Below are 15,736 nucleotides of genomic sequence, written 5' to 3' on the forward strand. Positions count from 1 at the left end.
CGGAAATGAGATGCATATTAACTTGCCTGCCAGCTGTATCACTCCCCAGGGTTCTGGGTGTATACAGAGTGCTGCTCGAAAAAGATGTTTTGCTCATGGCTGTGTCTGGAAAGAGAAGAGGGGCATGAATGGGTCAGTAATAGACTGTTTTCCGGATTTTATTTGGCCATATTTCCAAATAAAGGAATCGGGACAAAGCAGACACTCTTCAGCAAAGTGTATTTTCGTCAGATGCCTTTTTTGGGTTGATTTTGTCTAGATTGGCATTATGGGGGCAGTGGCGGCATTACAGTGGGTTTAGTAGTTTTACCACCGCAATATTGATGCTTTGCTTGGGTCACAAACTGACCAGCAAAAGTACACGTTGGCTAGTCTCACAAGAAGAGAGTGCTGGAGTAACTCTCCATGAACTCTACCAAGAAGAATGAACAATGGTGGACCCGGCGTGTGGAGGAGGAGGAGGGGAAGAACAAAGGAGGAACTGGCGCGAGAGGAAGGGGGTGGGGATTTGTAACTTTGTAAGCGCCCTTTATGGGCGACTAGTTGCATACCTTGGTACGGTATGCAAGCAAAGAATTTCACTGAGACTTGTCACATATGACAATAAAGTGTTCAATTCAATAACTCAGCAGGGCAGGCGGCATCTCTGGAAGATATGGGTAGGAAATAGTTTAGGTCTGCATTGCTCCAGCACTCTGTGTATTTCATTGTAAACCAGCACCTGCAGTTTCATGTGGAAGTCTCACAAAATATTTTTAAACGAGGCACATAAGAATCCCATGACACGTGCCATTTTTGCACGGAACTAGTTACATGGAAAATTGGTGCAGGAGGAGGCCATTCGGCCCTTCGAGTTCAGCTCTGAATGTCTCTACATTGGGTACACCACATTCCACTGAGTGGGCTACATTTGCAAAGGTACAACAAGGGGAAGAAATGTACGATAGGCACAAAAAACTGGAGTAACTCGGGGGATCAGGCAGCACCTCTGCAGAAAAGGAATAGGTGACGTCACCTATTCTTTCTCTCCACAGATGATTATACTGGAAGAGACACAGGGGAGATTGACCTACAAGTTGTTGTGACTGGAAACTTGTAGCCATGAGGAAAGATTTGTTAAGTTCAGCCGATTTTCTTCAGAATTCAATTGAGTTGCAAAGGATTAAGTTATTCAACTCAATTAAGTGCTGAAGAGGGGCATAGAGAGAGGAATGAGGAAAGATCACTTTTGCCCGAGCGGACAGATAAAAAAAACAAGGGGTATTGGCTTAAAGTAATTGGTGGAAATGGAGAAACAGGTTTCATCCAAAGAGCGTTTGAGGTTTGGAACAACCTTTGTGAGAGGTTGTAGAGGCAAAAACCATCATCCCATTCAACAACAATGAATGGATCTTTGAAGGGCAGTGCAATTACATTGTTCTTTTTCAACTAGCACAGACACAATAGGCTGAATGGCCTCTAGTTCTGTAAACTCCTCCATTGCACCATGCATAGCAACTAATCAGATTGAAAGAAGTGACGTCTTTACTTAAAATAGTCTTCCCTGCCAAGAAACTGAGTGGACCAGCCAAATGTTAAAGATATTCAGGTCAAGAGTTGGAAACGTATGAGTTATTTACTCCTCAACCTTAATATAAAAATCCATTAATTTGTCCAGATGGTTTACAAACATCTCACGTTCAATGTATTGGAGAGTCCTTTGATTCCACCTCAGAGAAAGAGAGGGAGAGTCATTCAGGAGGAAGCAGAAAATGGAGACAAACATTACTGCAGATGCTGGAATCTTGAGCAAACAGCAAAAGGCTGGTTCAACTCAACAGGTCAGGAGGCATCTGTAGAATGAATGGACAAGCAACATTTCAGTCTGAAGAAGGGTCCCAACCCAAAACATCATCTGTCCATTCACTCCACAGTTGCTGTCTAACTCATTGAGTTCTTGAAGTCTTTGGTTTTGACAGGAGAAAGCATTAAGTCAGCCTTTAAAAAAGTTTGAGTGTATTCGGGTTTTGAAGCAGAAAGACAAAGAAATTGGCACGTTCCGTTTAGGAGATTTTTATGTTTTATTTTCAATCCAGGAATCCTTTAGAGAATTAAGGTACTCTTTATTTTGTATAAGCATAGACAGATAAATTACTTTATTAATGAATCTAACCATGATCTTAACTCCATTTTGAGACGAAATTAAATAGCTTAATAGTTTCACCAGCCTACACCTTCCAACAGAATATTTTTGAAGAGATGGAAAGAATGTCACAATGCAACAGCACAAGGAGAAGGGAAGATAGAGTGGTGATTGGGAATATGTCTGATGCCCAGACCACAATCTATAACAGACATGCTATGGGAAAAGCCTTGTTATGATGGGTTTTATGCTTATCATTAAGATTGTTCTATGCCAAATCCTTCATTGCTGAAGATGAGTTAGTAGAAAGTGGATAAAGATGAGTAAAATCATGGGCCATTTGATTATCCTTGTGATGTTTATGGTAGCTTTCTGCACAAAAATTGGCTGCTGTGTTTTCTACGTTACAGTACTGGCTACAGCCCATAAATCACATCATTAGCATGAAGCATTTGGGGCTATTCTAAAGAAATGAAAAGATCTACAAAAATGCTTGACTTTTCACTGAATGAAGAATGAGTGGGAGCTTCCTTGAGATTCCCCACCTCATGGGGAAAGCTTTGCTGTCTTTGCATTCTTGAAAATTAACTTTTACTCTTTTACAGTTGTGCTCTCCTATGGCCTGGTGTTAGGGGATGTTATGATTATTTTCGATGTCTAAAATTTCCTCAGGTGACTGTATATGGTTTCCCTAATACTAGTTGGGAGTGGTGGAGTCATCTCATAACTTTATCTTGAATAATCCAGCAGGATGCAGAAGTTATAGAATCCCCCGATGTGTGCCAAAAACGCACTGTGCAAACTTGGACCAAAACGTACATCATAGGTGCAGTTGAGCATTTTTTTTTTCCAAAATCATCCCCTAAGTTGTGTCGTATGTGTTTGAAGTCTCCATTTGTATATTTAAAGTGACTCTGTCAAAGTAATTGGCCCTGTACCTGTTCTATATGTTGTTCATTTCCACAATACCACACAGCTGTGACATTTACTTTATTCTACGTAAAGGCAACAGTAGTCAGTTAAACACTAAAGGCCACATGCATGGACTAGTGTCTGGAGTTCTGATTTAGCAAGGCTAAGAATCAGAACTAAAATCTGTCAGTCTATCCGTTAAGTAAGGTTAGCTGCGTTATCTGGAACCTGTTTTGTCAAATCCTTGACAGGTGAAATTATCTCATTTTCCAAGAGCATCTGAATATAACTCATCTCTACAACCTTGGTATATGTTGGGACACTGTTTGCAAAAATTATTCTGTAAGGAATGCTTTTCTGAACAACATCCCATTAAGTGTTTACGACGCTCATCATGTAAAACGTGTAGTTAACTGTCTTGCATGCACGGTTTGCTCCAGTCATCATGTATTCACAAGCGCAAGGAATGAACAGTTGCACCATGCATCTTCTGACCTTCCTCTTTGCCCTCTAGATTCCATGCCTTTCTGCTCTTCATGGGACATCCCGCGCATGCAATCCGAGACGTGAACATCCACAAGTTCTGTAAGATTATCAGCGAGTTCGCTCTCGAATATCGAACCACCAGGGAGCGGGTGCTTCAGCAAAAGCAGAAACGAGCCAATCACAGAGAGAGAAACAAGACCAGAGGCAAAATGATTACAGATGTAAGTAAGATCACTATTTGTGTTGCCAGTGGTTGCTATAAGATGCAGATCCGCAAATATTCACCTTGTCAGAGCTTTTGATTCTCATCACTGGAGGTCCGTGAAATCTGTTGGTTTCTGTGGATGCATTATTCAGTTTTACAAAGTGTCTTCGCCAAAGGGCTGCTAGAACTTGAAAGATCCGCCGCTCTCAGGATCTTTCACCAAAGTGTTGTCGCGGGGAGAATCTCTGATGGCGAGGCTGGATGGAGTGACATTTCCTTGGCTTTCACCATGACTGTGTGAAATCCCGCGGCTCGTCCGATGCAAAACAATCTTCGTTCCAGATTAGGAAAAATCTAAGATTGTTTTCAATTCTTTCTGGGGTTGGATGATGGCCAGGGTTGGAACACAAAGTGGGGATAAGTGCAACCCTGCAATTAAAGTAACATAGAAACATAGAAAATAAGTGCTGGAGGAGGCCATTCGGCCCTTCGAGCCAGCACTACCATTCATTGTGATCATGGTTGATCGTCCCCTATCAATAACCCGTGCCAGCCTTCTCCCCATATCCCTTGACTCCACTAGCCCCTAGAGCTCTACCTAACTCTCTCTTAAACTTCAGAATTAAGGGACAGAACTCTTAAACTTCAGAATTAAGGGACTGAAGTTTAGGGGTAACATGAGGGGGAACTTCTTTACTCAGAGAGTGGTACCTGTGTGGAATGAGCTTCCAGTGGAAGTGGTGGAGGCAGGTTCGATTTTATCATTTAAAAATAAATTGGATAGGTACATGGATGGGAAAGGAATGGAGGGTTATGGTCTGAGTGCAGGTAGATGGGATTAGGGGGAAAATAAGTGTTCGGCATGGACTTTTAGGGCCGAGATGGCTTGTTTCCGTGCTGTAATTGTTATATGGTTATATGATTAAATCCATCCATGACTTGGCCTTCACTGCCCTCTGTGGCAGGGAATTCCATAAATTCACAACTCTCTGGGTGAAAAAGTTTTTTTCTCACCTCAGTCTTAAATGACCTCCCCTTTATTCTAAGACTGTGGCCCCTGGTTCTGGACTCGTCCAACATTGGGAACATTTTTCCTGCATCTAGCTTGTCTAGTCCTTTTATCTATATTACTATATCTCTGATCTTGACCACTTTTGGCCGACTGTGCTGCGATTTACGACAGAACGCCGCCACCTACGGCTGTCATTTTTTGCCACCTCGCTCAGAGCCCCCCTCCGCCGTACGAGTGTGGAGGATTTTTTCCATTGATGAAAAATGAGAGAGACATTAATGTTTTTACAAAATTCCCCATTCTCTCTGTTGCCCCCGCTGGCAGCAGGGGGAGGGACTATAAAACCAGGAAGTGTCATGCCTCACTCAGTCTCTGCCAGACCCAGGAAGCGAGAGGGTCACGGCTCTCTGAGCTGCGAATAACACTGAACGCACATTTACTCCACGGTGAGTCCCCTCGATGTGGCTGTAAAGTGGCTGCAGCCTTTTTTTAAAAAGTTTGCGTTCACAAAATGAATTTTGGTTGTTGGGTGTCTGCAGCCCAATTGTTTGCCCCGCCTTTTTTTAACGAGTTTGTGTTCACAAAATGAATTTTGGTTGTCAGGTGTCTGCAGCCCTATTGTTTGCCTTGGCTTGGCTTTTAAAGTCGTTGCAACAGTTGGATGCCTGCCCAAGCATCCATACGGCCCACAATGTCTATACTAGCCCTCTGGAAACCAGTACCTTCAGCCCGCAACACCCATACTAGTGCAACAGCCACCCCCCCCCCCCCCCCCCCCCCCCCCCACTGGCGAGCAAGCAATATTGGAATTGGTGGAGAGGTGAAATATTGCATTGGTGACCAGCCCTCCCGTGTGATGCTGGGAAACAACGGGTCCCACTTAGTCTAATGATTTTATATGTTTCTATAAAACGGGTGATGTTTAAATAAATAATTTGGCTTTGTTTTTTATATAGGGATTCGGGGTTTTATATTGTTTAGTTTCATCATTCCACATGGAAGCAGGCCCATCAGCCCACTGAGCCCACACTGACCATTGATCATCCGTTCACACTAGTTTTACACTATCGCACTTCTCATCCACTCCCTACACACTAGGGACGATTTACAATCATTGTATTCTTGTATTCAAATTTTATTGTCGTTGCCTCACTTTGAGACAACGAAATGAATTTCCCGTACAGCAGTATCGTTAAAAAAATCACAAGAAAAATAATAAAAATAAATAATAAATAAATAATAAAACATATTGAAAAAAAATAAAATTGAAATTGATTTAACAAAAGCGGACAACACAAAAAGATAAATGGAAACCCAGGTGAGGAGAAGTGTGCAAGCCTCCCTCTCCGTGTCCACAGTCGGGGCCTTCCGAGCACCTGCAGTCGCCGCCCCGGGTCCCGATGTTCGTACCTCACGCCGGTCCCTGGTGCTGACGCCGGGCCCCACGGTGAGCATCCTCCTCCTGGCCCGACTGATCAGTTCCCGTGCCGGATATGTCCACAGGCCGAGGGGCAGAGTCACAAGCTGAGCGCGTGTGGAGCTCTGCAAACCGCAGCTCCTCCGTCAGCACCGGGCTGTGGACTAAGGGCTCTGACAAACATGCAGGCCGATGACACCCGAGAGTAAACCCAGGTGTAGAATGTGCAAATCCAATGGACAGCACCGGAGGTCACAGGTCTCTGGTGCGCAGTGAGTGGCTTTACACAATCAAATCCTCCTCAATCCTCTGAGCCGCTTTTCACAATCAAATCCCTCAATCCTCTGAGCATAGAAAGGAACTGCAGAGGCTGGCTGGTATGTACCAAAGATAGACTCACAATGCTGAGGTAGGTCAGGCAGCATCTCTGGAGAAAAAGGATGGGTGATGTTTCGGGTCAGCATCAGCCTTCTTCAGCAGCGCCCAACCTTTGTCTCCAGAGATGCTGCCTGATCCACTGAGTTACTGCAACACTTTGTGTCTACCCTCTATCTTCTAGGTTGCTCTCTTCTTTTAATGGCTGGGATATTGTTTTCCTGTGAGTCATGCTGAGCATTTTAAGTAGAAGCACACCGATGATATATGAAGTGGCAGGATGACCTCACTCTTTTGGCTCAACATTGGCTTTTGAAAAGATCCCAATTCTAATTTGTTTTGCTTACTGCCACTGGACACTGCAATACTATCTCTCCTCCTAGGTACAACGTGAGAGATGACATGCATAAATCATCCCCAAAAGAACAGTTAATCCTAGAGGGGGCAGCCTGACGTATATTATCCAAATCCATTTGGGAAAATATTAATTTTACAGTTAAAGGCTTTTTTTAGGTCAATACTTGAGGCTAGAATATTATCTTTCTCAATATTTGTTGACGGTCATCTTCGAAGATAATGCTTTGCCCAACTTCTCGCGCAATGTGCACAGTATCTTGAGAAGCAGATGTTCACTTAAGTAGTGAATCACTAGTACAGAACTAAACTACCTCTCGTTTGTTCTTCTAACAACAGTTTTCTGGGATTAGCTCAGTGACAGAAATAGCGCGCCAGATTCTCTGAAGATTTACGGAGGTATTGGCCGTCCATAAAAGATTGCATCTCCTTAACAAGAGGTGTTGAGTTTAGGAGCAAAGAGATCCTTCTGCAGTTGTATAGGGCCCTTGTGAGACCACACCTGGAGTATTGTGTGCAGTTTTGGTCCCCTAATTTGAGGAAGGACATTCTTGATATTGAGGGAGTGCAGCGTAGGTTCACAAGGTTAATCCCCGGGATGGCGGGACTGTCATATGCTGAGAGAATGGAGTGGCTAGGCTTGTATACTCTGGAGTTTAGAAGGATGAGAGGAAATCTTAAGATTATTAAGGGTTTGGACACGCTACTGGCAGGAACCATGTTCCCGATGTTGGGGGAGTCCAGAACCAGGGGCCACAGTTTAAGAATAAGGGGTAAGCCATTTAGAACGGAGATGAAGAAACACTTTTTCACACCGAGTTGCGAGTCTGTGGAATTCCTGCCTCAGAGGGCAGTGGAGGCTGGTTCTCTGGATACTTTCAAGAGAGGGCTAGATAGGGCTCTTAAAGATGGCGGAGTCAGGGGATATGGGGAGAAGGCAGGAACGGTTTACTGATTGGGGATGATCAGCCATGATCACATTGAATGGCGGTGTCTGCTCGAAGGGCCGAATGGCCTACTGCTGCACCTATTGTCTATTGTCTAATTACATTGGATGATTATAGCAACCTCCTGAGGCAGCTTCTTCCCTATACCTACCACTGTGTGTAAAAAAATAAAGTTGCCCCTCCGGTTCCCATTAAATCCTTCCCCCTTATGTCCTCTTGTTCTTGATTCCCCAACTCTGGTAAAAGATCACCCCTCAACCACATGTGCTCCAAGGAATAAAGTCATAGAGTGCTCAACCTCTCCCTATAGCTCAGGTCCTCGAGTCCTGGCAACATCCTCGTAAACTCTCTCCAGAGATGCTGCCTGTCCTGCTGAGTTACTCCAGCATTTTGTGACTACCTTCAGTGTAAACCAGCATCTGCACTTCCTTCCTACACAGTTAAGTTGTATTGATGGACAAAAGTTGATCAGGCTACTGGGAATATTCTCCTGCTCCATGTATACTCCAAATGCCATGTGGCCTTTACATCCATGTGAAGGGGTTAGTAGAGCCTTGGTTAATATCTCATCCAAAAAAACATTTAAATAAGGATGGAAATAATATGGATGAGATTCGTTTCATTAATCATTTTAAATGTCAGTGTTTTAAAGTGTTTTAAATTTGTTTGAAGCCCTCTTAATGCTCTGATCTAGCCAACTTGCACACAAAGGCTCCACAAAAAACAATGAGTAAACGACCAGGAAATCTGCTTTATTTTTCAGAAGGGTAAATGTTAGCTAAGGCAGCAGGAGGTCACCTCTGTTCTTTCAATTGTCATAGTCATATGGTGTGGAAATAGGCCCTTCGGCTGAACTTGCACACACTGGCTAACATGTCCCAGCTACACTTTTTTATTAGGAATAGGAGGAGTAACTTTTTCACACTATGGGTGGAGGGTGTATGGAACAAGTTGAACGAGGAGGTAGTTGAGGCTGGGACTATCCCAACGTTTAAGAAACTGTTAGACAGGTACTTGGATAGGACAAGTTTGGAGGGATATGGACCAAGTGCAGGCAGGTGGGTCTTGTGTAGCTGGGACATTTTGGCCAGTGTGGGCAAGTTGGACCAAAGGGCCAGTTTCGACACTATCACTCTATGACTACAATGGTCCCACCTGCCTGTGTTTGACCCATATCCCTCCAAACCAGTCCTAACAATGAACCTGTCTAACTGTTACTTAAATGGTGCGATAGTCCCTACCTCCTGTGGCAGCTCATTCCATACATCCACACACCCTTTGCATGAAAAGTCACCAACAGATTCCTATTAAATCTTTTCCCCTTCACCTTAAACTTATGTCCTCTGGTTGCCGATTCCCCTACTCTGGGCAAGAGACACTGTGCATTTACCCGATCTAGTCCTCTCATGATTTTATACACCTCTATAGGATCAGAATCAGAATCACACTTTATTCGCCAAGTATGTTTTGCAACATACGAGGAATTTCATTGGCCAGGTCAGTCATACAATTAAAAATAACAGATCACTCAAAAAACACATTTTAACATGAACATCCATCACAGTGACTCCTACACATTCCTCACTGTGATAGACGGCGAAATAAAGTTCGTCTCTTCCTTTTGTTCTTCCTCGGTCGGGGGCCTCGAGCCCTCCATTGACGGGATGAACTTGACTCCCATAGCCGGAGGCATTCGGGCACTCCGCGTCGAGGCGATCAAGCTCCCGCATTGGGTGGATGTCAGCTCCCCCGCGCCGGGCGATCGAACCTCGTGTCGGGGCAGGTCGAGCCTTCCGCGGCGTTGGAGCTCCCGACTAGCTTCACCCGAGACTGCGAGCCCTTGTTGGTAAGTCCACGGTGGTCGCGGTGGGAGCGATCCCAGGCAAGGGATCCGCTCCGATGTTAAAGTCCACGCCACACAGTGGGGCTCACGACAGTCCGAGGAGGCTTCCAGCTCCATCGATATTAGGCCGCAGAGCCCGGAGAAACTTGAAAAAAAGTTTCCCTCGAGGTAGATAGTAGCTCAGGCCAGGCACGGAAATCGCTATCAAAACGTGGGGGAGACCGCGGCGACACAGTTTCTTGTGCATGCGCACACTCACACGCACACGCGACGCTTCGGAGGCTTCAGCCGTGGGCCCTGTGGACGGTAATTCCGGAAACGACAGCCCAGGCTTACGGCCAGCGTGGGGAAGCAGCGCTAAATCCAGCTCAACTCTGCCTGCCTTCCCGGTTAACCTACAGCCCTGCCTGGACTGACGGGACACTAGTCCGAAGCCATGCAGCTAGCGCTGCTTCTCCGCGTTGTCCGTAAGCCTGGGCCGTCGTTCCCGTAAGTCCAGGCAGGGCTGTAGGTTAACCTGGCGGGACAGGCAGAGTTGAGCTGGATTTAGCGCTGCTTCTCTGCGCTGGCTGTGGGCCTTGGGGGGGGGGGGGGGGGGGGGGGGGGGGGGGGTGGGGGGGGTGGGGTGGGGTGGGGGGGCACTCGGGTGGGGACAGGGATTGTCCAGTGGCGGTTCGGCAGCAATTGCAGCGCCGGAGACTCGGGATCGATCCTGGTTGCGGATGAGGTGCAGGTCTGTGTCCAGGGCTGCCGAGAGTGTTTTTCACTTGTGACATATGACCTGGGCATGTAATTCCCCCCTGCCCCCCCCCAGGATTTCTGCCCCTGGCTCAGACCACTCTCTAGTTGTTGATAGTATGATTCAGTTGCCTGATAACAGCTGGGAACTGTCTCTGAATCTGGAGGTAAGCATTTTCACACTTCTGTACCTCTTGCCTAATGGGAAAGGGGAGAAGAGGGAGTGGCAGGGGGTGCAACTCCTCCTTGATTATGCACAGTAGATACTGCTAGTGCAGGGTTTGTGGATTAGCCTTCAGTATTCATTCAATTATTTGTGATATGAAATTGGTGGTTTTGATCACAGCTGTTCTGAATATTTCTGGTTTCAGGTAAAAATATCACGTGATGACAAGATGGAATAGTCGTGCCAATGTGCATATTTCAAAATGACTTATTGTTTGTTTTTTATAATCTAAAAAATGTATTTATAAACAAGCCTTCAATGAGAATATTCCCAAGGGTCGTAATACTCATAATTATCTGAACTGCAAAGTGATCACGCTTCAAAGTATTTAATTGTAGAGCACTTTGGGACAGTGTGCGAATGTGAAAAGTACATTTTGTTGCTGAGTTAATCATTGGTTTATTTAGCGATCCAGTTAGTCCCAGCACATAAACATCAGTCCAACATGCAATATGCAATAATCAGTCCAATATGTGCCATGCACATATTCAGCCTGGCGCATATAATTATCGATGATAAGAATTAGATTTCTCATGCAATCTATGTGGCAGAATGGTGCTATATATTTTCTTCACTTTTGAATTTGCCTCCCTCATCTATAATCCTTTATTTTACCACTGCTCATTTAAGCATTATTATTGTTTACAGATTACCATTTCCACTACAAATGCATTGTTCTTTAACCTTAGTGTCCTCTTCATTATAATCTACATGTGCCATATTCATAGAACAAAAAACCTTAAATATCTTAAAATATGAAAATATTTCATACGAGCTTGATACCATCTGGGTTGCGCTTGCCAACCACCATCAATATTAAGGTCCTTCACCACTGAGGACCAATTGCAGAATGCATCCACAGTTTGCCTGGACTTCTCAACAACTAAGTTACAGAGATAGGTTGAATAAGTTAGGTCTTTATTCTCTGGAGCGCAGAAGGTTAAGGGGGGACTTGATAGAGGTCTTTAAAATGATGAGAGGGATAGACAGAGTTGATGTGGACAAGCTTTTCCCTTTGAGAATAGGGAAGATTCAAACAAGAGGACATGACTTCAGAATTAAGGGACAGAAGTTTAGGGGTAATATGAGGGGGAACTTCTTTGCTCAGAGAGTGGTAGTGGTGTGGAATGAGCTTCCAGTGGAAGTCGTGGAGGCAGGTTCATTGGTATCATTTAAAAATAAATTGGATAGGCATATGGGTGAGAAGGGAATGGAGGGTTATGGTATGAGTGCAGGCAGGTGGGACTAAGGGAAAAAAAGTTGTTCGGCACGGACTTGTAGGGCCGAGATGGCCTGTTTCTGTGCTGTAATTGTTATATGGTTATATGGTTATAAGAACTACCAAATTCAAAGTTACTACTACTTGGAAGGACAAGGGCAGCAGCTGCTTAAGTTTGTCACAACATCAAATTCCCTCTCTACGGCATACCTCCCCGCTTTGGCCATTCCTTTATCATTTGGGATCATACTCCTGAATTTCTTACCACATCCTTTTCCAGAACTACCTTCTGTACGGGATGAAAATGGGTGATTCACCACAATGATTGCAATGATATTTCGGGATAGGCAATAAGTATTGGCCTTTTGAACAGTGCTCACAAGTTTAGTTTAGTTTAGTTCAGAGATACAGCATGGAAACAGGCCACCACCGAGTCCGTGCCAACCAGTGATCCCTGTACACTAACACTACCCTACACACTAGGGACAATTCACATTTTTTTTGCCAAAGCCAAATTAACCTATCAACCTGTATGTCTTTTGGAGAGTGGGCGGAAATCTGAGCACCCAGGGGATATCTCACATGGTCACGGGAAGAACGTACAAACTCCTACAGACAGCACCCATAGTCAGGATCTAACCCGGGTCTTCGTTGCTGTAAAACAACAACTCCACCATTGCGCCACCTTGATGCCCACGTCAAATCATGTCAACTTTATTTGTCACACACACACATACAGTGGCTTGCAAAAGTTTTCATACCCCTTGAACTTTTCCACATTTTGTCACGTTACAACCACAAACGTAAATGTATTTTATTGGGATTTTATGTGATAGACCAACACAAAGTGGTGCATAATTGTGAAGTGGAAGGAAAATGATGCATGGTTTTCAAATTTTTTTACAAATAAAAAACTGAAAAGTGTGGCGTGCAAAAGTATTCAGCCCCCCTGAGTCAATACTTTGTAGAACCACCTTTCGCTGCAATTACAGCTGCAAGTCTTTTGGGGTATGTCTCTACCAGCTTTGCACATCTAGAGACTGACATTTTTGCCCATTCTTCTTTGCAAAATAGCTCAAGCTCCGTCAGATTGGTTGGAGAGCGTCTGTGAACAGCAATTTTCAAGTCTTGCCAGAGATTCTCAATTGGATTTGGGTCTGGACTTTGACTGGGCCATTCTAACACATGAATATGCTTTGATCTAAACCATTCCAATGTAGCTCTGGCTGAATGTTTAGGGTCGTTGTCCTGCTGGAAGGTGAACCTCCGCCCCAGTTTCAAGTCTTTTGCAGACTCTAACAGGTTTTCTTCTAAGATTGCCCTGTATTTGGCTCCATCCATCTTCCCATCAACTCTGACCAGCTTCCCTGTCCCTGCTGAAGAAAAGCATCCCCACAGCATGATGCTGCCACCACCATGTTTCACAGTGGGGATGGTGTGTTTAGGGTGATGTGCAGTGTTAGTTTTCCGCCACACATAGCGTTTTGGATTTAGGCCAAAAACTTCAATTTTGGTCTCATCTGACCAGAGCACCTTCCTCCACATGTTTGCTGTGTCCCCCACATGGCTTGTGGCAAACTGCAAACAGGACTTCTCATGGATTTTTTTCAACAATGGCTTTCTTCTTGCCACTCTTCCATAAAGGCCCGATTTGTGGAGTGCACGACTAATAGTTGTCCTGTGGACAGACTCTCCCACCTGAGCTGTGGATCTCTGCAGCTCCTCCAGAGTTACCATGGGCCTCTTGGCTGCTTCTCTGATCAATGCTCTCCTTGCCCGGCCTGTCAGTTAGGTGGACGGCCATGTCTTGGTAGGTTTGCAGTTGTGCCATACTCTTTCCATTTTCGGATGATGGATTGAACAGTGCTCCGTGAGATGTTCAAAGCTTGGGATATTTTTTTATAACCTAACCCTGCTTTAAACTTCTCCACAACTTTATCCCTGACCTGTCTGGTGTGTTCCTTGGGCTTCATGATGCTGTTTGTTCACTAATGTTCTCTAACAAACCTCTGAGGCCTTCACAGAACAGCTGTATTTATACTGAGATTAGATTGCACACATGTGGACTCTATTTACTAATTAGGTGACTTCTGAAGGCAATTGGTTGCACTGGATTTTATTTAGAGGTATCAGAATAAAGGGGGCTGAATACTTTTGCATGCCACACTTTTCAGTGTTTTATTTGTAAAAAAATTGGAAAAACATGTATCATTTTCCTTCCACTTCACAATTATGCGCCACTTTGTGTTGGTCTATCACATAAAATCCCAATAAAATACATTTACGTTTGTGGTTGTAACGTGACAAAATGTGGAAAAGTTCAAGGGGTATGAATACTTTTGCAAGCCACTGTACAAGATGTGCAGTGAAATGAAAGTGCCAATGCCTGGGGATTGTGCAAAAAACTGCAGAACAGATTAGGACAGAATCAGTACTTACATATTATGAAAAAAACAGCAATTTAAAAAAGACACAACACAACAGTAGTTTGATACAGTAAGTTAGTCCCTGGTGAGTTAAGAGCTTACAGTCTTAATGGCCTGTGGGAAGAAACTCCGTCTCATCCTCTCTGTTTTCACAGCATGACAGCGGAGGCGTTTACCTGACCATAACAGCTGGAACAGTCCGTTGCTGATGTGGAAAGGGTCCCCCATAATGTTGCTGACTCTGAATCTGCACCTTCTGATGTATATTTCCTGCAGAGGGGCGAGTGTAGTTCCCATAGTGCGTTTGGTCGAACACACTACTCTCTACAGAGACTTCTTGTCCTGGGCAGAGCAGTTCCCAAATCAGATTGTAATGTTGCCGGATAAGATGCTTTCTAAAGCCCCTGAGTAGAAGCACTGGAGGATTCTCAGAGAGACTCTGAATTTCCTCATCTGCCTGACGTGGTATAGGCGCTGCCTTGACTTACCAGCATGTGATGTCCATGTAAGATCCTGTGTGATGTGGATTTCCAGGTATTTAAAGCAACCCACCCTGTCCACAGTATCCCCATTTATCCCCAGTGGTGTATACTTCCTAGGATGTTGTGTCCTTCTAAAGTCCACATTCAGCTCCTTAGTTTTTTTGATATTCAAGAGGAGGCTGTTGTCCTGACACCAGAGTGCCAGATCAGCCACCTCCTCCCGTATGCCTTCTTATTGTTATCGGAGATCAGGCCCACCACCACAGTGTCATCAGCAAACTTGATTATTGAGTTGGAGCTGAACCTAGCCACACAGTCATGTGTGTACAAGGAGTGCAGTAGAGGGCTGAGGACGCAACCCTGGGGGAATCCTGTGTTCAGGGTAAGGGTGTTCGATGTATTCCCTCCCATCTTGACTACCTGGGGCCTGGCAGTGAGAAAGTCCAGGTCTCAGGCACACAGGGGAGTGTTAAACCCCAGTTCCAGCAGCTTCTCAGCAAGTCTGCTGGGGACTATCGTGTTGAAGGCTGAACTGAAGTCAATGAACAGCATCCTCACATAGCCCCCCTTCTGGCTGTCAAGATGAGAGAGAGTGGTGTGCAGCATCTGGGAGACCGCATCGTCCGTGGATCTGTTCGGACGATATGCAAACTGTAGCGGGTCCATGTTGTGAGGTAGGAAGGCGCAGATGTGGTCCTTGTCCAGCCTCTCGAAGCATTTCATGACTACCGAGGTGAGGGCCACTCGTCATTCAAACAAGCCGGAGAGGCATTCTTTGGTACAGGTACAATGATGGATCTTTTGAAGCAGGCAGGGACCACGGACTTGGCCAGGGAGAGGTTGAATATTGTAGTGAGCACCGGAGCTAGCTGAGTAGCACAAGACTTAAGTACTCGCCCAGATATACCATCTGGGCCTATAGCTTTCCTCGTGATAAGCAGAAGAATCATCTAAATGACCTGCATTGTTGAA

General features: G+C 44.9%; 1 protein-coding gene across 9 annotated transcripts in view; it reads left to right on the top strand.

Moving 5' to 3' along the window:
* LOC129706915 (FH1/FH2 domain-containing protein 3-like) overlaps positions 1 to 15,736 on the top strand; it is a 649,864-nt gene that overhangs the window by 612,675 nt on the left and 21,453 nt on the right. For all 9 annotated transcript variants that reach the window (XM_055651616.1, XM_055651562.1, XM_055651571.1 and 6 more), the window contains one exon: positions 3,549 to 3,741. In XM_055651616.1, the coding sequence (XP_055507591.1) occupies positions 3,549 to 3,741 (193 nt within the window). The remainder of the gene's footprint in view (positions 1 to 3,548; positions 3,742 to 15,736) is intronic.

Source organism: Leucoraja erinacea, chromosome 2, assembly GCF_028641065.1.
Source record: "Leucoraja erinacea ecotype New England chromosome 2, Leri_hhj_1, whole genome shotgun sequence".
In the NCBI taxonomy this organism is placed as follows: domain Eukaryota; kingdom Metazoa; phylum Chordata; class Chondrichthyes; order Rajiformes; family Rajidae; genus Leucoraja; species Leucoraja erinaceus.